The following is a 21,850-nucleotide window of genomic DNA, read 5'->3' on the forward strand; positions in this document are numbered from 1 at the left end:
CTGCATTGCAGTTCAGCAAGATTGTAGTCTGCTTGATGTGTCACTGGGAGGTGAGTTATTACAATCCACTTGCATCAGATTGAAATAAGGCAGAGCAGGCACATTGACCACTTCAATTGTTGCTACTCAAAAAGTGTTTGTGCTTGATGTTCATGGTTTTAAGCCTGGTACTGTCTTGGTCACGGCAGGTGAAACTCCTCTTTGTGGTAAGTATCAATACTCCTACTCTTCAAAGACATAAAACCTACTGTTGTTCTCTTGATAGTTTTGGGGAAGCCTTTAATGACTCTGCAAATTGATCTAGTAAATGCTTTGAGCTTTCCCGTAGGATGAGCAAAGAATAAACAAATTGTACATTTGCTTTCTTTTTCTTTCCTTACCTGTGTTCTTGCTGGTTTGTAGGCATCGTTTTGAGTGGCTGTTTCTAGATAGTGTCATTAAAGCTCATGCTCACAAACACCAAGTAACCCAGACGATAGAAACAGTAATGGGGGAGAGAAGCATGCTAACCCAGCTCCTGCCAGAGCTGTCGGAGGATAATAGCCCTGCTGTCTGGGCATGAAACCTGTCCGGTGGTGTTAATGAGAAGGGCAGTCTGCATCACCTTGCAGATTAAGGGGACGTTAGTGCCTCTGAGGAGTATGATGTGCAGGGGAAGAACATCTGCGGACTGAACAACACTTGTTATGGGATGTGCAGGGACAGGATCAAAGGCAAGAAAAGGGAGTGATCAAGGAGAGGAAGCAGCATGGGAAAACTGCGGGAGAAAGTGCATAAAATGGGATAGCTACATGTATGCAGTACATATGTGGCCACACAGTACACGTGTGTCATCAGCCCAGTCTGTCCTGTCTTCTTACTAAACTCAATTTTTAAGTTTTTTTTCCCCTGTGTGAAGGGGCTGTGTTCTGTGCATGTTGAGTCTAAGTGCTAGCAACTGGAAAATTTGAGTGCACACATTGTGTGTGTATGTCCATGTGTAACCACTAGCAAAGATCAAGTCAGAGCAGCTGGTGAGAGACTTGAGAGCCATGAGGTGGCCTGGCTCAGAGGCTGGAAAGAACAGTCTGAGAGTCAGCTGCTAGAGTTCTCAGAAGGTCCAAGCCAGCTATTCTTGGGTCTGGAAGTCATCTACCGGTAAGCCTGAACTAGCTACCAGAGAACAGTTTTACCTCTGTGAGGTGACTGAGAGACCAGGGAATCCCAGGGTCAGCTGCTGGGTAAAGCTGATGTCTAAGGCTAATTACTGGGTGGGCTCACAGAATCACAGAACAATTGGGGTTGGAAGAGACCTCTAGAGATCATCTAGTTCAGCACACCTGCTAAAGCAGGTTCACCTAGAGTAGATTGCACAGGAATGTGTCCAGGTGGCTTTTGAATGTCTCCAGAGGAGACTCCACAACCTCTCTGGGCAGCCTGTTCCAGTGCTCTGTCACCCTCAAAGAAGTTTCTCCTTATATTCAGGTGGAACCTCCTGTGCTTCAGTCTGCCTGTTGCCCCCCATCCTATCATTGCATACCACTGAAAAGAGTCTGGTTCCATCCTCTTGACACCTACCCTTGAGATATTTATAAGCATAAATAAGATCCCTTCTCAGCCTTCTCCAGGTTGAACAGGCCCAGCTCTCTTAGTCTTTCCTCATAAGATGCTCCAGTCCCCTAATCATCTTTGTAACCTTCCAGTGGTCTCTCTTCAGTATTCCTTGTCCTTCTTAAATTGAGGAGCCCGGAACTGGACACAGTACTCCAGGGCAGAGTAGAGGAGGAGGATAACCTCCCTTGACCTGCTGGCCACACTCTTTCTCATGCACCTCAGGACACCATTGGCCTACTTGGCCACAAGGGCACATTGGTGGCTCCTGGTGAACCTGTTGTCTGCCAGGCCTCCCAAGTCCTTCTCTGCAGTGCTGCTTTCCAGCAGGTGAACCCATAACCTGCACTGGTGCATGGGGTTGTTCCTCCCCAGATGCATGACCCAACACTTGCCTTTGTAAGTGGCTCCCTGGCTCCTGGGGCTGCCAGCCTCCAGGACTCATATGTCGTGGTGCCAGCAACTGAGAAGACTAGCTCAGGCTCCAGACGTTGGAGCCGGCTACTGGATCGCTGGTCTTAAACACTAGAGGGAGCCATAGTATATATGTAAATGTTTTCTGCTACGAGGGTTATCCTGATGAGCCAGAGGAGGCATTAGGATCAGGCTGTGTATGCTGTGCTTGCATGACTGCTGTGTCTTCTGCCTCAGGCCAGTCATGTACAGTGTGTGTGCATATATATATAAACTTGCATATATTATATACATGTATATTTTGTGTGTTTGAAGTGCCTATTGGAAATACATGCTCAGGCTTGCTACTGGCTGTAACCTGAGGACATGGAACTGAGCAGTCTCTTCTCTATCAGGCTGTCTGATTCAGCAGCTCCTAACAGTTGAAGTTAGAAGGGACCTCCCTGCTCCGAACAGGGTCAGCCAGAGCAGGTTGCTCAGGATTGCACCCTGACAGTTTTTTAATACCTCCAAGGATGAGAACTCCACAACCTCCCTGCGTAACCTGTTCCAGTGTTTAAGAATTCTCAAAGTTTTTTATTACCTTGGAATGGAATTTGCTGTATTTTGATGTGTTCCCATTGCTTGTCCTTCCACTGGATACCACTGGGGGGAGTCTGGCTCTCTCTTCTTCACTCCCTCCCATCAGGTACACACAGTAAGAGCCACACAAACCTTCCCAGCTTGAGGGTGAACAATTCCAGTTCTGTCAGCCTTGCTGCATATGTCAGATGCTCTAATCCTTTCAAAATCATAGTGGCCTTTTACTGGGCTTGCTCCAGTAAGTCCATGTCCTCCTTTGTACTGGGGAGCCCAAAACTGGACACAATGCTTCAGATGTCTGACCAATGCTGAGTAGAGGGGAACAATCATCTCCTGCTAGCTATTGGTGATGCATTTGCTAATGCAGCCCAGATACTGTTGGCCGTCTTTGATACAACAGCACATTACTGGCTTAAGTGCAACTTGCTGTTCGCTATGACCTACCTGCAAGTCCTTTTCTGCAAAGCTGCTTTCCAGCCAGTCAGCACCCAGCATGTACTGGCGCATGGGGCTATTCCTCCCCATTTCCAGGGCTCTGTGTTTACTGCTTTTCAACTTCATGAATCTCCTCTCTTCCCATTTCTCCCGTCTATCAAGGTCCCTCTGAATGGCAGCACAACTATCTGATGTATCAACCACTCCCAATTTTCTATCACTCATCTGCAATGATAGGCTAAAGTTTACATATGTGCGACACAAGCTCATGATCTTGTGTCAGCCTCATTGGGACCTATCTTCTAGCCATGGATATTGCCATCTAGCAGCATTATTTATTATCTATACTTCATGTTAAAGACATCTATTACTAAGACTCAACTTACTGATACACTAACCAGACACAGTAAGAGCTCATCTTGTCAGTTTTATCTCTTACTGTAGTTGCAGTGACCCGAGTAGCTGAGATACACATATAGCATGGTTCCTTGTGTATACTCTGCTGCTTCTCATGTTGAAAGAAACCCATCTTCTTCCTTTAAGTTGCAGTTCTTTAGATCTCTGCTCCTTAACTCTCCTGTCATTTAGGGTTAAGCAAGACCTTCCCAGGAACAGCAGTGTCAATTTATAGCCTTAAAAATTTGGAGGAGTATATGATTATGGAAACTAATAGCTATCTACAGCAAGTAACACATTGCTGAATGGCTAGCACTCACCTTCTTCACCAACCTGGACTTAGCTAAAGCACTGAAAAATAAATCTTGAGGTGACTACTCTTCCCAGGTAGGAGAAAATCTTAAGAACATCAGAGTGAGACTTTTTTTTTTCCCTTAAACAGTCTATTTTGCAGGAGAAGGAAGTACAACTCACATGTATTTCATCAAACTACAGCAATAACTTCTAATACTTCTCATGGTTTAGGAATAAACACAGGAGCTGCAAAAAGATGGACTTGGTGGTGGACTGTTACAGACAGGATTTAGGGAAAAAAGGCTGAAGTGACCAGCAGCATATGTATCCTTTAATCCTAATGCAACTGCATTTTCACATTAAATCTGCAGTTAAATGGACAAAGACCATTGGCTGAAACAACTAAACACAGATGTAAGGAACTTCCCTGGAACTATGTTCAAGGTACCAATCATATCTGAAATAAGTCAAATAACTCCAACACAGCCTGCTCTGTCACAGGTTTATTTACAAAATATTATTTACAGTCTAGAACTGTCTTGAACTCTTATAAATAGTAACATTTCCTCCATAGAGAAGGAATAAGAGAGACCACCTACACATTTTTTCTGTTACAAGTACCATATCCAGCCAAACAAGACTATTATCTCTTTTAAAAAGGGGCAAAGGAAAATGAGTATCTAAAGGGTTTTCTGTCCATGGCAAAAGGTATTACGCAGCTTGGAGAGATGTAAATCTTCCCACTGAAGTGTGCATGCACAAAACAGCAACACACTGAGGTTATGTGATCACATAAGTTACAGCAGGGTGTGCTGCTACTCCCAGCTTCTCCTCCAAATAAAGAAGTACACCATGAGAAAGGTGTTTAAGACAAAAATAGCTGAATTTAAAAATATATCCCTTATAGCCTTGTGAAAGACTGAATAACTTGTTCCTGTTGTAAAATAAGGAAGACAGAAGGCTGTGGAAGTGAGAAGGGATATATGCCAGGGAGTGAATGGGTCCAGTCTCTGCATGTCTGTGTCCTTGTGCATGTTCTCTGAATGTCACAGTCTATCTGAACCCATATCTCCAATCATTATCCACCGCCCCCAACCTGCTTGTATCTATCCTTATGTTTCCATGTGATATACCGAGGGTCTGAAACTCCAGTATGTGGACCACAGGGATTACTTAGTGCTGCACAGAAAAGACTACAAAAAACAAGGCTGAGAATAGTTTCTAAGCCCAGTGCTTTGAAACGTTACTGATACCTGCTGTAAAGCTAAGGCAGGTAGAACAGAAATGACAGCAGGTGGTGTTGCCTCATGAGCCTTTTCAGTTCTAATTGTTTTGCTTTGCTTGTCCCAGTCACTCATTTGGAAGTAATTGCCATAGGAATGACTCCAAGTGATATCTGGAACGAATGGGCATTTAGCAAGCTTAAGAGAGCAATGACTGATCATTCCTTAAAGCCTTGGATGCTACACAGGATCCTCTTCTGGTGACCTGGAAGCGACACTCCCATTTGTTTCAAGTCCCTGAAGGAAATCAGAAAAGAAAAAATGAATTGCTGTTGTTGTTCCTTAGGGACTGGGATGTGGGTAAGGGCAGAAACAGTTATCAAGCATTAGATCAGAAAGCTTCCTTTCCTATGCCTACCTTTTCTCTAGAGAGAAGAAACTTTTAGATGTTCCTGCCCTTCCCTGGCTACCTCTGCCCATACAGTCGACTGGCTTCTCTCACCTTGTGACTAGGCCTGTGCTACCATTAAATCAAGATTGTGTACATGTCACCTTGTGATATAGGACATGTCTCAACCCATTAGCAGGTCTGTCACTGCACTGAGCCTGCTCGTTTATTTTATGTAACTGCCCTGGTTGGAGCTGGCTATACACCCCCAACCCTACAATGGAACATGGCTGTGTTGGTAGAACATCCGACCTGAGTCCATCTAAGGAACCCAGAAGGACTTTGCTCTATGATAGAACAGTGTCTGGCTGATGTGGAGAGAATATCACTAGCCCATGTGGAGTTCAAGGCAAGAAAATTATCTTATAAAATTCTACAAGCATGTGGAGATGGTAAGGTTAGAGAACTGTCTGCCACCTATTCTTTCCTCTTGCTTTTTGTGTCTGGTGTGAGTTCAGAGCAGCTCAGGCCCCTGAAGAGCCTCAAGAATGGATAGTCAGGGAATTAACTCTCACGGTTTGGGCTGATCCCAGTTCTGGGCTGATTCTTCCCTTTTAGAGCAAGAAGCCAGTCCACTTCCATTTAATTATCTAGAGAAGGATGGAGAGAAGCTTTCCCAGTAAATATGAGGTGCCTGTTCAGATAGCATAGGGACAGATACAGCTATTGGTAGCACAGCCTGGGTGCCTTGTGGGAGCTTAGCCTGCCCTTACTCAGCAGTGAGCTCCAGAATGGACTCCATGGTGTCCAGGCCAGCAGTGCGAAAGTTGGAGATGTAGCGCTTCATGCGAATGGATTCCAGCCACTCAGGGATAGATCGATAGGGGATCCCATCAGACCCACTGCAGCTGGGGAGCCGGAGTGTCACCCTAAAGGCAGACAAACCCCTCATTAGCCAGGTAACTACTTTAAATGGCCAGTACTATGAGATAGTACCTAAAGGGCAAGCACCCTCTGCTAGGGCTAGGCCAACTTATCTGCTCCCTACACAGTGAAGTCAGACTGCCCAAGCCAATGACTATGCCCTCTGTCACCATGAGAGATGACCATTATCTTCTGCAGACCGAGCATCCAAGGTGCCTTTTGGCAGCCTGCACTGTGAACACCACCTCTCCTGCTGGAGACAGGGAGGTGAAAATCTTCCAGTTACCCTCTGCTCCTCCAGTGACAGCCTGCTTACCTGGGATCAAAGTCTGCAACGGGCCGGAGGAGCTGGGGACTTGAGATGAAATGTTGCAGTTGTGCCCGGATTTCCTGAAAATGAGGCCTCCTCGTCCGATCATGTGACCAACAGCTCTTCATGAGCTCATAGAGGATAGATGGGCAGTCCACAGGTGGGGGCAGCCGGTACCCCTCCTCTAAGCGTTTCATCACCTGCACAGAGAACAAGGAGAAACCTGGCCAAGAGCAGAGAATGCAAAAGAGGAGCCGGAGACCCCTATGGAGCTGGGAGGAGGCAGGTCACCATTTTGCACAGTGTGCAGTCAGGGAGGGTGTGGAAGCAGATCGCACATGTATGAAGTAGGGTTTGGGCAGCAAAGCAAGGGATCAGGATGCCTAAGGGATATCAAAAAGTGGCATATGCATATACTTTCAATCCTTTACTAGCTTAGCTCCCATTTGCCATTCGTGGCATGTGTTCATGAGAAGTGAGGACCAAATGATCCTGGCATAGGCCCAGTGAGAAAAGGGGAACCAGACTCTGAGGAATAATTTCAACAGCATGTGATAACCTCACAGGTGCGCTGAACCTAGAATGAGACCAGACATAACACTCCAGAGCCAGAGGAAGGGAAGAAAGAAACCAAAAGAGAACATCTCCAGACCCAAAGGCCATGGCTGATTTAACCAGTCTTTGATTTGGCTCATTGCTGTTGACACTTAAACATGGTTCAGAGGCCTGAACACTTACTACCTACACTACTTACCCTTGACTTGGTTGCATTAATTTTTAGCAGAGAGGGAGACATAGTAGTTACATGTTCAAAGAATATCAAGACTATAGGCTGAGGGAGACCTATAAAAGTTAGGCCCACATGCCTTGGTTTTTTTTTTAAATTAGCACTCGAGCTCAGTGTCTGTTACCTCTTGATTGCTCATGTCCCCATATGGTTTGTCACCAAATGACAGCACCTCCCACATGACAATTCCAAAGCTCCAGACATCACTGGCTGAGGTAAAAATCCGATGAGCAATGGCCTCTGGGGCTGTCCATCGGATGGGAATCTTACCACCCTGTGAAAGAGCAGAGATACAGAGTATCCAGCATGTATCAATGAGTTGTATTTCTCTAGTGCTTCCATGCAAGGAGCTTACAAAGTGGTTCAAAGACTGAGCCCTCTTCACTTGAAGTGTCGCGTGGCCACACCTTGGGAAATTTCTCAAAAGAATAGAAACATTCTTGGAAACTGAAAGAGTTTAAGCTCTCTGTTCAGTTGAATGCTACACAAAACTACTGCTGTGGGAGTAAGAGCCTGACACCAGTCACAGCCCTATTTAGAATGACACCAGAAAATCACTGGAACTTTCATTGAAAGGGACCTGTAGATGTCTCTACTCGAAACCCCTGATCATAGCATGGCTATCTTCAAAGCTAGATTTAGTTAACTGTGTCAAAAAGATTAGACCTCTTATTTTGCTTATCATTTCAAAACCACAGTCCCTCTGAATCTCTTAGCAAACAAAATCAACAAGGACTCCAGACAGAAAAGTACCACCTTCTGAATCATCCACGCTGTGACTTGCAGTTTAACTATGGATTTTCCTCAGACATTTTCCATGCAAATCTTCCCCCAGCCTGGTGTTTCCTATTGTGAAGAAATTCTGCCATTCTTATCTGGCAGAATCCCTGAGACTACCGTTCATTTACAAGACTGAGAGATTGTTTTTGCATTACCTTGGTTTCATAGGTTCCCTCTGCATCATTCTCCAATATTCGGGAGAGACCAAAGTCAGAGACTTTGCACTGAAGGCTGCGTGTTACCAGGATATTGCGAGCAGCCAGATCCCGGTGCACATAGTTGTGTTCTGAAAGGTAGGTCATGCCAGAGGCTATTCCGTGCAGCATGCTCACAAGCTGCACAGGGCTAAATTTTTCCTCATTCTCCTGCATAGAAGAAGTGAGAGAAGATCCTGGTCAAGTGACATGAATCTGCTTGGTTTCTAGTTACCAGCCTTATCAACTTGCAAATGTGGGCAGTGGTGAATGAGCAAAAAGGCAATGCTGCAGCCCAAAGGACCCAACAGGTTCTCAGTAAGGGACTGGTGGTGGTCTCCAGAGTCATCAATAGCCACCTGCACTTCAACTACCAAAGACAGCACTCTGGACACTGAGCAAACTGGATAGCATCAAGCTTCAACTGCTGAGACTGGAAATGTGAGCGAGCAGAAAGTAAGTGGATGTCTGGATCTTATCTCTAGTCTTCTTTTAGGGCCCTAAATCCAGGTCAAGTGCAAGTTCCAGCAATACACAAGCCTATTACAGATTGGAGTCTCTCACCCGGAGGAAGGTGTCCAGTGCTCCATTCTCCATATACTCAGTGATGATCATCATTGGCCTCCCTTGAGGAAGACAAAACGGTGTCAGCCTTTTTGCAGTTCTCCTACTCTTGCCTTTCAATGCATTGCCCCAACACAGAGAACCATATCCAACCCCAGCCAGCATCCCCACTCCACTGGCACAGCTGACTGACCCTTCTCCTTAAACCTCCCCTGATGATTTTGTATCCCTCCTTGTGTCACACAAATAATTTTACAGCATCCCTTACATTATCCCAGCTTCTCATCCACTCACTAAACCAAGAAGACCTCTCCTAACACTACCTCATGACTCTCTTGGAAATCCGTACCTCTCCTCTCTTCCTCATTCTCTGCCACAGACTAACACGACAACGCCTGTCTTCTCCCAGCATAGCCTCTCTGACAGCATCCTCCCTAAGAAAGGCCCAAGAAATGTGCCCGTTTCTGCTCTTATTCCAGGACTCCTCCCACACGTTCTTACTTTTGGTGACAACTCCTTCCAGACGCACGATGTTTGGATGATTGAATTGCCCCATAATTGTTGCCTCGCGCAGAAAGTTCCACCACTGTGAGTCTGAATATGTCGACTTCAGGGTCTTGATGGCAACCACAATACGTTCTTTCCCTGGGAGCCGGAGCGACCCACGATAGACCTCCCCAAACTCTCCTGAGAACAACCAGAGGCAAAAGGTCACAGATGAATTCAAGAATAGGCAGGAAAATAACAGTGTGCAGGAACTGAACGATGGGGAGAGCAACAAGTAACTCACCCTCTCCAATCACATTCTCCATAGTGACACAAGAGACATCCAGTTCCTTAGTGAATTCCAGTACGCCTCTGCTGGGGTCATCATATGGTTGCAGATCTACGTAGGGCTTCAACCAGACCTTCTCTATGGTAAAGGGAAACATGAGAGCAAATTAACCTGTCAATTCTTTTGACAAGCTTTTTAGGAAAAAGCTACAGAAGCAGAGGGGAATGCATGGGATTCAGACAATGGCAGCAAACAAATCTACCAAACATACATTGAAGACTTGAGCTGTTATGGGAAGAGGCAAATTACATCAGAAAATCCATGCCAGTGTCTGGTCTGAAACTACTGGGTTTTTTTCATTCCTTCCAACCTATTCTAGGCTTCTCCCTGGTTCTACTACCCCTTTGAAGCTCACCTCGATCAAAGCCTGAAGTATTGTAATCTGGCCGTGCTTGTCTTCGACGAGCCTTTCTAGAACATAAGAAGCAGTTGTGAAAATAAAATGGTCAGCAGATAGGAAAGAGAAAGCAAAGATTTCCAGGGTGTCTGCCCTGGTTGGTCAGAGACAGAGTTCAGGGTAGCAGAGAGCAAAGTAAAACCAGACACTGCATCTACTTGGTAGAGAACAGCTAGCAAGAAAATGTGATGCTTCATTTACATTTAGAAATGGAGCTTTGTTTTCATGTGGGTAGTTTCGTTCACCCTTCTGCTTGCTGAATTCCAGATGAATTTTTATTTATTTTATGTTTTCTGCACACTTTCAGTACAATACTTGATCTTCTTAAAACCAAACAATAGCAGCCTTACAAACATTTAGAAAGGAAGTAGCATTTTGTATCCGGGTAGAGGACCACTAAAGTACCGGTATATGGAGAATGGCTTGAAATGACTGGAAACGTGTATTGCCTTCTTAACTGATCAGTAGCTATAGAAATCACAGAATCACATAATCACAGAATGTTAGGGATTGGAAGGGTCCTTGAAAGACCATCTAGTCCAATCTCCCTGCCAGAGGGGGATTGTACCATAACAATATTTTTATTCATCTGTCGTGATAACAGTATGATAGTGCTGGATTATACCAAAACTGAGAAATCACCACATTTTCCTCTTTTCTCAGTAGCAATCATTATCTTACAGACATACCAATCCCTCCAGTCCTTCTAGTCAAAATTACTTACTGAGACTCATTCCACTTTGCCACAGCACACTGGTCTTACTCTTTCTTCTCTAACTAACCTCTACCTATCCAATATCTTGTGAGAAATCAGGGCCTCCCTCCCTTTCTCAAGCTCTCATAGCTCAGCTATTCCTACATCTGTATCTGTTTCAATACCAAAAATCAACACTTACTTTCGACGAAAGACGAAAAGTCCCAGAAGCAGCCCAATAAATAACAGAACTCCGAAGATAATGGAGACTATGATTCCACCAGACAAAGCTCCTGTGTCTGCAGAAAGAAAGAGAAAGGCTATATAATTTATCAGACCGAGAACTATTTGTCTGCAATGTAGCAACCAGTGTCTACCAGCCAGTGGTATTAGGTAAGCTATGGCCATTTGTCTTCCGGGCAGTACAGCCACCAGATTTGAGTTCTATCATACTGTTATTCATGTGTATGGAGCACCTTCTGGGGCGTACCTGGTTGACTCTTATTGACACTCTTGGTCTTCTAGTTGAGTAATTTATCCCTAGGCCTGATTTCCTACATAAATTCAATGACACTTTCAAAAATGAAGAACAGCTGTTCCTTGCCTCTCACTTCTCTCAAATTGCTCTTTCAGGTCAGACTCTTCTTCCTGCTCAGTAGCTGATTTAGACTATAGCACAAGAAAGACATTGTTTTCCCTAGCAGTCTAACTAAACTCTCTTCTTGTTTATGAAATTAACTTCCCTCCCCTTCCATCAATATCTGGGGTTGGTCCTTAGTGCCTAATTACCTTGACAGAAGCCACTATCTGCTTAGGACTTTTGAAACAAGCAAATACCAACTTAGGAACTTGCAGTCTAACACAATATTCCTGTTTTCTCAAAACTAACCATCAGGTGGTTTCTTTTTGTGATTGGATAGCATTCAGATAGCATTCACATAACACAGGTTGTCTTCTTCCATTTAGATTCTCAAGCTAAAGCTATCCATTTCCATACAGTATATTTGAATTCATGAGAGGAAATGCTAAATGACTTCTGTTGGTGAAGTATGTGTTTTTAAACCTTATTTCCCATAACTTAAAAAACTATTTAAAAAACTTAAAAATACATTAATGAAAAGTGTTCATATCAATATCTAATGAAAATCTACATTTTTAAATATTTTTCCCTAACGAGATTTAGGAAAACACCCAGAAGAAGAAAATTCCTAAAGAAATTGTTTCAATAAATGGGCAGATTTTAAAGCAAGAAACAGCTTGCGTGACACAGACAACTGCATCTGGAAGTGTTTCCTAACATCCAGTCCAACGGTCAGCATCCATAAAGCCTAATTAGCACTTGTTATTCTTGCTCAATTTAATGCTTATACATCCCACTAAAATTATTAAAAATCACCAACCTAGTTAAGTAGAAATCAAGAGGCAGAGCTAATGTTCTTTGTTGTTAAAATCAAAACGGCAAGATTTTTTATTAATAACATGGACAAGCTTTTAAGTACATAGTGCTTCTGCAGGAAATTAAGGGATCTAAATTCTCAAACTGAGATTTTAAAAAATTGCACTTCCGTGCAAATCTCGCTCCACTAATATTACTAAACCAGTACAGCTAAACAAATCTAGTATTATCAAAGAAGAACTCCCATCAAATGAAACCTTGCTGATACTTCTTTTTAATCCCTTTCATATTCAAAATGCCTCTGTCTTGGCATGATAAGGTGTTCAACTTTTATTTTTAAAAAAATCATAACCTTGATGAAAGTATTTTCTAACATGTCCTATTATAATTAAAACCATTTAAGGTACGTTATTCAATTGGTTAATAATCATTTATGCTATCATCATTTGGCACTGCGACTTCATGAAAATTTTACCAAAAGGTCCTGGTGCCAAAACCAAAAGCCCAATCTTCAAATTATATTCCAAACATGGTATCACTCTCCTCACCAGCTTTTACACAGTTAACTATTTAGTTAAAGTATGCCTTTGGTTTCTTCCATGACCTTATTTCACTACAACAAAACCAGCCTTTCAAAGACACAATTTCAATTCATGTGCTTCTAAAATTACCCATAGCGTCAATAGGAGGATCTGTGAATGTGTGGAATAAAGAGAGAGCAAACTCCTTTATAGAAAGCTTTTGATAAAGGGTAAGTCTCTGGGTAACCCAGTGAAAGAGGAGATTGGATGTGAGGCCTGTATGAGGTGTTCTTTGATATAGGAGAAAGGTCTTCTTGTGGCTTCAATAACTTAGCTTTCTGCACTTTGTGCTTTGGTGGAGAACTTTTTTCAGCAGCACATACCATCTTTTTGGGCAGAGTTACATTCAGGGGCTGGACTACATACAGCAGAAATTATAAAGCTGGAAATAAACAGTGGTGAGGTCCTTTGAGTTCTTCTTTTCACTAGTAACTTTCACACAAAAGGAGGCATACTGTAATAATTTTGCTAACATTCAAACTTAGAAATGTTAGCCAGAATCAAAATGCCTAGATGAAGAGCTGGTTAAGTGATCTGCCAGTAAAACACACAAGCCTGAGACTGATCAGTTCTGAATGGGAAAGTACAAGTGGATTTTATATGACAGCAAAGAAACAGGATAAATGCCTCCTTGTTCTACATTTTTATAAAGCAACAGGCTTAGCCCTGGTGACAAGGAACTCAGGAGTATGGTGTTAGTGCCTTACGGCTAGCAGAAGACAAAAAGAGATCCATCTGCCATATGAATATAAAATCTGATGGAGAAGCAAGTTTTTCCCAAATGAGATACCAGTGGTTGTCATTTACCTGGTGGAAGAGTGCGAAATTCCTGCTCCGGGGAGTAGGGCCCAGGCCCGAGGGGCGTGATGGATCTCACACGAAGCAGGTAGGCTGTGTCTGGTTGCAGGTCTCTCAGAGTGACATTGGGCTCAAGAAGGTGCTTCACTGTGTAACGTGCCTCCTCTCCCTGCAGAAATCAAACAGGGTCAAGTAACAAATACATGTTGAACAGAGGACACTTCCACCCCTTTGGGTGAAAGGAGAAAGAACAAATAAGGCAGTTCTCACTTTCTCAAAGAACATGACCTCATACTCCACTGAGGTCCGGCTGCGCTGCCGTGGGGCAAGCCAAGAAACAGAAAGACTACTGTCATCTCTTTGTGTCAGGACAAACTGGGATACTGTCACTGGAGCTGCAGGGCAGAGAACAGAGAACATCAGGAATAAATACAAACATAATGCAAACCAGGTTCTCTCTGCATTAGAAGCTTTCCTTCTCTGATCACACCATGCAACTGGAGCTGACTGTCATTGCCGCTGCCACTCCCTCATCATTCTCTTCTGTGCTAAAAGGGAAATGAGGTCTCCGGTTGTAATTAATTGCTTTCTGTGAATAGTATACTTCTAGCCCAACAGTGGAAACATAACTTTCTTTGACACTCAAAACAAAATCAGTGTTCCAAGAAATTACATATAATCCAGCACTGCACAGGAAGTGTTCAACTTGAAATGAAAATATTAGGATTTTATGGTCTTACCGCAGCAGTAACACAAATATCCTATGTGATACCCTCCATTTCATAAGGGTACAGTGCAATTCAATGCTCAGAAGCTCTCAGCTGACTGAAAATGCATGCTGTTCATGAAAAAAAAAGGTAATTCTCAACAGTCTGCAAGGACTGAAGCATCTAGACTAGTTCTCTCCTTGTCCTTCATCATCACCAGGAAGTGATGAGGTGAGCCAAAAGTAGCTCTGCTTTTCTAGCTCAGAATTGTGCTGCCCTCGCATAGCATTAGGAAGAAAAGTCATGTTTTGTCACTAAATCAGAACTTAGGGAAAACACCAAGGGCTGTTGAGCACTGTGATGTCACATCCATAACCATGTTTCACAGCACTCCGGAAAGTATTCACAGGACAGCCAAACTAGCCAGCTTGAAGGTAAACTACAGAAATGTGTCAAGAACTGCCATGTTTCTAACATCCTCATTTATCCACGCTTTCAAAGCTTGCTTTTTTTTCAGTTACAGCAGGGTTTCTGTTGTGTTGGATCAGATTTTTGCAATATCTGAGTCATGGGAAATATTTCATGCCACAGTCCCTGTTCTTCCTTGTCACACAGGTAACAATACCTAGGCTGGATTACATTACTGTATGACAGGGAGGGCTTTATGCTCCTCACCTTTGTAAAGTCCTTAGTGGATTCATAGCTCTTGGTGGGTAATGGTTACTGCTGCTCTGACTTGCAGGGAATATGACTGATGGACTTTACATGCCAGAGGCAGAGGTACCTTAGAGTCCTTCTCATACCATACCAGCACACGTGGACAGAAGGAGAAGATGGAGAAAGCTTAAACATTCACAGAGATTTCTCTTCCTTTTCCTGATGAGCAGGAAAAACTTCTCTCTGCTTCTGCTAACCTGCATGTCCAACTGCAACCCAGACAGCTGGAGCAGTTCTCTGTGGAGCAGGACCCATTTCTGAGACACCATTATGGGCTTCCACAGCAAATGTGTAGTTGGTGTAAGCTTCTAAGCCGTCCACATCCACAGCAGGTTTAGTGAGACCAGAAGCACTGGGGGAGAACATCACACCAGCCTCACATGGCTCACATGACAGGAAATGGCAGCGTTGACAGAAGACTCTGTAAGTCAGATCCTTTCGCCCACCGTGGTCGCTGGGTGGCTGCCACCACAGACTCAGCTGCGTGCCAGTAAGGGAGAAGCTGACATTGCGGGGAGCAGAGGGCGGGCCTACAAGAAGCACGAAAGAAAGTATTAGATCCAGCTGTTAATACTCAAAGTACTGCGGCAGTTTCCCATCTGCTGATGCATTTTGAATGGAGCCCTCTGTCACCTCCAGCCTCTACCTCTCTGATCTCTCATCCCCATTTCCTAACATTATTTTTTCCTCCCATCTCCTTGTTCATAGAATCACAGAATGGTTTGGGCTGGAAGGATCCTTTAAAGATCAGCTAGTCCACCTCCCCTGCCATTGGCAGGAACATCTTTCAATAGGTTGCTCAAAGCCCCGTCCAACTTGACCTTGAACACTTCCAAACACAGGACATCCACAGCTCCTCTGAGCAACCTGCTCCAGTATCTCGCCACCCCCATTGTAAAAAATTCCTTCTGTATGTCCCATCTAAATCTACCTTCTTTCAGCTTGAAAGAGGACAAACTCTTGTCCTGTCACTATAGGCCCTGGTAAAAAGTCTTCCTCCATCTTTCTTACATGCCCCCTTTAAATATTGAAAGGCTGCAATATGATCTCCCTGAAGCCTCCTCTGGGCTGAACAATCCCAACTCTTTTAGCCTTTCTTCATTAGGAGAGGTGTTGCAGCCCTCTGATCAATTTTGTGGCCCTCTTCTGGACTCATTTTAACTGGTCCATGTCTCTTTTGTACTGGGGACCCCAGAGCTGAACACAGTACTCCAAGTGAGGTCTCACCAGAGCAGAGTAGAGGGAGAAAATCATCTCCCTTGACCTGCTGGCCATGCTGCTTTTTATGCAGCCCAGGCTAGTATTTGCCTTCTGAGCTGCAAGTGCACATGGCCAGCCCACGTCTAATTTTTAGCTGACCAGTATCCCTAAGTTCTTCTCTGTAGGGCTGATCTCAATAAGTTCATCCTTCAGTCTCTACAGATATTGTTCTTTCTATCTGCAACTCACGGGTGCAAGCAATGTTCTGGCCCTCCGAAGGTGCTCGGTAGAAGCCTGCATTGCAGGAACAAGACGTAGCCCCCGACTTGTTGGACAAGCTGTTGGGGGGGCATTTCAGGCAGCGTTTAGTCTCCAGCGAGTGACGGTAGAATCCTCGCTGGCAGGCTGTGAAGAGACAAACAAGTCAACATAAGATCAACAAGAAACCACTTGCCAGTTTTGTTCCTCTTCTTTATCTGCTTGCTTTTCTTCAATTTTCTTAGATCCCAGAAATACTTAGGTTGAATAGACCCCTGGAGGTCACCTAGACCAATCAATCATTTTCTCAGAGCAGACAGAGATGAGATGCAAACTCAAGGTAAGATCAATGTTATGATCTGAAGAAAGGGGAACTCATTCGCTGGTCAACCTCAGAGACTTCCTTCAACATAAACTCAGACTGGTCCCCACCTTGCCCTTCAAGCTTTCCACACCATTAGTAAGAGCTCTAAACAGTAGTTCCAAGTCCTTGTAGTCCTCAGACCCCTCTGCTTGCTGACTTCATATGGGACAGCCACTGGGCTTTTCTGATTTCAAGTGTTGTACCAGAGCACCACCTAGCAGGGCCCTGGGGAATACCTAGATAACTACCAGTTTGCCTAGCAGCAATGAATGTAACTGGCTATGGAGCCAAGACAGACTGCCAGAAAATAGGTGCCATGTGCTTTCTATTTCCAGTCCTACAAAAATAAGCAGCCACATCTTTCTCTAAGTATAATATCTGACACACTGTTTTTGCTGCATTTCTTGATCTACAGAAACACTGGTCTATCTACCATTTATCTCAAGGTCAATGTTTCACTGCTATAGGTGTGTAGCAAGGAGAAAATTAGTGAGGGAGGTTGAAGTAACCTGTGAATTCAGTGGTTTACTGGCCTGTGCTAAATGAATCCATGAAATGTTCTTAAACTAAAGAAACAACCTACCACTAATCAGATGGTTGAGGAATGCATACACTGATTTTCTGCCACAGCTACCACCTTGCATTTAACTTGAGCATCGAGGGAATGGCCCTTTTCATATTGCACTATAAAAGCAACAATCTCCCATGTACTCCCTCAGGAGATCCCAAAGGAGAGAGCCATCTGCTCAGGATCCTGAAACAAATGTCTTACTGTGGTAGAGCATAGCATAGGAAATGATCCTTTATTCAGAAGACAAAAAAAATATCTAGCCATTCCTACTATGCAACACAGAAGGACAACTGAGGGACCTAAAAAATTTTCCACTAACAAAGGCCAAGCAAGACTCCTCACCATCAGTCTCAGGAAGAGTCATTATCCTCAGTGTACATTGAGATCTCTCTCTAGATTGTCACCAGAGAAGTGGCTTCATCTCATTCCTACTGGTCCCCCTTCTTGCCCTGGGATGGCAGGCAGACTGTTCCATTAACACTGGATGATGGCAACTGGCCCACTAGTTGCATAGTAATACCATCACACCACCATTTTGGGATATTGCAACAGTACACGGGCCAAAAGGATTTGCAGCAGTGAAGCCTAAAGAGCACAGAAAGGAGAAATAATCACAAGAAGTAGGAGCAACCAGCACCTTCTGATTTCAGGAAATAACAGAACCACTCAGGGAAGTCTGTCATTCTAAGCTACAATCAAACAACTATGTGGACAAGGAGAGCAAAGGCTGTTAAAAGAATTGAAAGGCTCATGCATTGATTGTCACCAGCCCAAAGAGATTCCATTCATATTCCAGATCAAATCCTCCTTAAGAAATAAGCAAGAAGAAAAGATACTTTGATCTCTAGGCTGCTAACGACTGAGAACACTTCTACATGCTGGAGTGAAGACAAAAACTTTGGCCTCCTGCCACTTTGCTCCAGCATAACATTTAAAAATTCCTGACACTGGATCGGTTTGGGTCAGGAGAGTTTTGCCAGCAGCATGAAAAACAGACAAAGTGCAGGGCCAGAGACTTGTATAACACAGAGGTTCTGATGTTCCCTAGATAATACTACCTGACATAAATATGGGACGACATACACACCCTCTTGTTATCAGGCTAAGGCAGTCAGCAGGTAAGTTAGGGAAATGTGAGTTTGGGGACCTCTGCAAGAAAAGTTAGCTCTGAACCCTAGAGAGCCTCTGTTAGAATCAAAGAATCATTTAGGTTGGAAGGGACCCTCACGATCATCAAGTACAACAGTTAACCTAACACTGGCACTGAACCATATCCCTAAAAACCTCATCTATACATCTCCATCTATACACCTCCAGGGATGGTGAATCAACCACTTTCCTGGGCAGCTGACAACCCTTTCCATGAAGAATTTTTTCCTAATATCCAATCTAAACCTCCCCTGGCAGAACTTGAGGCCATTTCCTTGCATCCTATCACTTGTTACTTGGGAGAAGAGACCAACACCCTCCATGCTACAACCTCCTTTCAGGTAGTTTTAGAGGGTGATAAGGTCTCCCCTCAGCCTCCTTTTCTTCAGGCTAAACAGCCCCAGTTCCCTCAGCTGCTCCTCATGTCACTTGTGCTCCAGGCCCCTCACCAGCTTCCTTACCCTGCTGTTGTTAGGCCTGTTCCTCCAGGCGAAAGCTCTGTTGCTGCTCTAGCCCCAGTCCACACCTGCTTTAGCCACCAGTGGTGCTGAGACCCCGCAAGCAGGAGAGCTGCTCACAGGGAGACAGCTCACCTGACGGGGAGAGGTAGTGCAGAGAGGGAAATGCACGGGGGACATCAGGGCAAAGGGACAAACTCCGGTAACTGGGCAGGCATGAGCTGGCCAGAGCGGGTCACACCACCGGCGGTCATGTCTAGATCAGTAAACTAAAAAGGGGCAGGAGGTGCAGACAGGAGCAGAGGCGCTCAGCTGCCTGCACGACCCAGACAGCAGCACGGCCCCTGTCCCGGGGCTGGGGCGCAGGGCGGGAGCAGCTCCCGCGGGCAGCGGGCATGAGGCCACCCCGTCTAGGGCCGGCGGGCTGCACAAGCCCAGGCCAGCCCCGACCGGCGCCCTAGGAGCGGCGGGCACAGCACAGCCCCGCAGCTAGGGAGAGCGCCCGAGGCCCGCGAGGGAGCGGCCCCGGCTCCTGACGGGGGAGATCCTGGCCGCAGCCTGACCGCAAGAAGCGTTGCGGTGGCGGCGCCCGGCGCCGTGGACTCCCCGCCGCAGCAACCAGGGCCCACGCAGCCGCCGTGCCGGCAGACGGCTGCACACCACCGGCGAGGCGCCCCGCAGCTGCGGGCCCCCGCCGCGTCGGGAGGTGGCAGCGCCCGCCGGTGCCGCGGTGCTACGGCCCCGGCGCGGAGGCGGTGCGAAGCCTCCCTCAGAGCGCCCGCCGGCTCCGGGAACAGGGCCAGCTGACGACTGCGGGCCGCGGCCCGGGCCTGCCGCAGGAGGGGTGAGGAGGGGCTGCCCGGCGGGCGGCAGGCCGGGGAACCTGACTCCCGTCGCTGCCTGCCTCCGTTCGCCGCAGGCCTTGGCCTCCTGAGAAGCGGCTGCCCTCGGCTCCCCTAGGAGCACAGCCGGCAGGGGAGGTGCACGACCAGCAGTCCCAGCTCCCACCCAGCCCCTCTGGCCCATGGCATCTGGTTTCCCTGGGCACCCTGCTCCAGGCGATATGATGGGAAAAACAGGCCTGGGAAAGGGCCTGCTCAGGACTGCTTGCCAGGTACCAAAGGGCAGAGAGGATGGCTGGGGCCCTCCCTTCATTCCTTATTCCTAGAAGTGCGCGTGGGGAGTCTGCCAGCAAGCAATGGGTAGCCTGCAGATGCCAGACGTGAGCTGACAGGGAGCTCAGCTCACCTGCTACCCTGCAGGGCCCATCAGGGAATCATAGAATCATTTTGGTTACGAGGGATCTTCAAGATCAGATTCCAACCATTAACCCAAGCCTGGCACTAAACCGTGTTCCTAAGAACCTCATCTGCACATCTTTTAAACCCCTCCAGGGATGGTGACTCCACCACTTCTCCTGGGGAGCTTGTTCCAATGCCTGACAATCCTTTCTGTGAAGAAACTTTTCTAATATCCAATCTAAACCTCCCCTGGTACAACTTGAGGCCATTTCCTCTTGTCCTATCACTCGTTACTTGAGTGAAGAGACTGACGCCCTCCACACTACAACCTCCTTTCAGGTAGCTGTAGAGAGTGACAAGGTCTCCCCTCAGCCTCCTTTTCTCCAGGCTAAACAGCCCCGGTTGCCTCAGCCAAACCAGAACACAGGGCAGGGGCACAGGCAGCCTTTGTGTTCACGATAAATTACATACTTGAGGAAGTTAATCATGGAGCTCTGGGTTTACCGGCAGCAAAGTCCGCAATGCTATGAGAGGGTGCAATGCTTTCAGCAGGCACAATTTTTCTGGGATCATGGGATGGCTGAGCCATTATTTACCCAGCAGAGCTTTACATGGCTGTGAATTCACCGAGAGGTTGAGTGAACTATTTAGGAACCTTGACCTCTGGAATTCTGTTGCCTCCTGTTCTGTAACAGAGGTCTGTTTCTCCTCCCTGCAATGAAGCAAGGGTTCAGCTTTCCTTTTTTCAGTTCCTACTTTAAGCAAAGCTCAGAACCAGAAAACACTGCCAGAAGGTCTTCCTCCATCCTGTGCCCCTTTGCATAGTTGGAGGAGAAGTCATTCCATCTTCTAAGGACAGAGCAGGAGCTATGACTTAAGTCTTTATCCTTACCTGGATTGCTCCTAGTCCTTTGCACAATGCCTGGTCTTTTTCATTGAGGGAAAGGATCCCAAGATATCTCCCAGCAGGCAACCTACATTCACCTTCATCCTCTGATCCTCCAATAAGACACTGCTCTGGACATGAAATACCTCTTCCCTACCCCTGCTAGATTCTTCCCTTCCTCTGCTGGGAGACCTGCCCAGTCCCTACTGATCCTACAAAAGATACTTCTGGCTGCAGCTGTAGTTGGGTGGAGTGGGATAAAAGCACAGATGTTGAATGAACCTGTGCTGTGATAGCAGTCAGGGCTTGTTGAGACATGACAGCTTCCCTGTGCCTTCCCAGAGGAGTGCTTTCAGGAGGGTGGGGAGAGCTCTGTAGCACCTAAGTGGAAAAACTGGCTGGGCTGTGTAAGGAGAGTGGATTGCTGGAGGAGGACAAGGATCATGTGCTTCAGCCTTCACCAGCTCCCCAAGAAAAATGAGCGGCAAGCAGTAGCAATTCATAGAGGCACCAGATCCTTATAGTGGAGCAAAGACAGGGAAAAGCAGAGAGACAAGGCACCCACTGACCCAGAGAACAGTGCATGGATTCCTTTTTCTATATGCCTTGGTGTGCTGGTTTGACTGAAAATGAGTTTATTTTCTTCATGCAGTTAGAAACCTTTCTTTTTCATAGCTAGCCTGTCATTGTTTTGATTTAGTTTGAGAACAAGAAGAT

General features: G+C 45.8%; 1 protein-coding gene across 1 annotated transcript in view; it reads right to left on the minus strand.

Moving 5' to 3' along the window:
- Positions 1-4,309: 4,309 nt before the first annotated feature.
- The window catches only part of EPHA1 (EPH receptor A1), a 33,448-nt gene continuing 15,907 nt past the window's right edge, over positions 4,310-21,850 (minus strand). The window contains exons 5-18 of the mRNA XM_065652490.1: positions 16,456-16,611; positions 15,204-15,536; positions 13,853-13,977; positions 13,592-13,751; positions 11,010-11,106; positions 10,072-10,127; positions 9,672-9,794; positions 9,383-9,568; positions 8,882-8,943; positions 8,279-8,488; positions 7,468-7,617; positions 6,563-6,756; positions 6,096-6,251; positions 4,310-5,231 (exon numbers count right to left, since the gene is read on the minus strand). Coding sequence (XP_065508562.1) covers positions 5,153-5,231; positions 6,096-6,251; positions 6,563-6,756; positions 7,468-7,617; positions 8,279-8,488; positions 8,882-8,943; positions 9,383-9,568; positions 9,672-9,794; positions 10,072-10,127; positions 11,010-11,106; positions 13,592-13,751; positions 13,853-13,977; positions 15,204-15,536; positions 16,456-16,611 — 2,087 coding nt within the window. The 3' untranslated portion in view covers positions 4,310-5,152. The remainder of the gene's footprint in view (positions 5,232-6,095; positions 6,252-6,562; positions 6,757-7,467; positions 7,618-8,278; positions 8,489-8,881; positions 8,944-9,382; positions 9,569-9,671; positions 9,795-10,071; positions 10,128-11,009; positions 11,107-13,591; positions 13,752-13,852; positions 13,978-15,203; positions 15,537-16,455; positions 16,612-21,850) is intronic.

Source organism: Caloenas nicobarica, chromosome 1 (assembly GCF_036013445.1).
Source record: "Caloenas nicobarica isolate bCalNic1 chromosome 1, bCalNic1.hap1, whole genome shotgun sequence".
Lineage (NCBI taxonomy): Eukaryota > Metazoa > Chordata > Aves > Columbiformes > Columbidae > Caloenas > Caloenas nicobarica.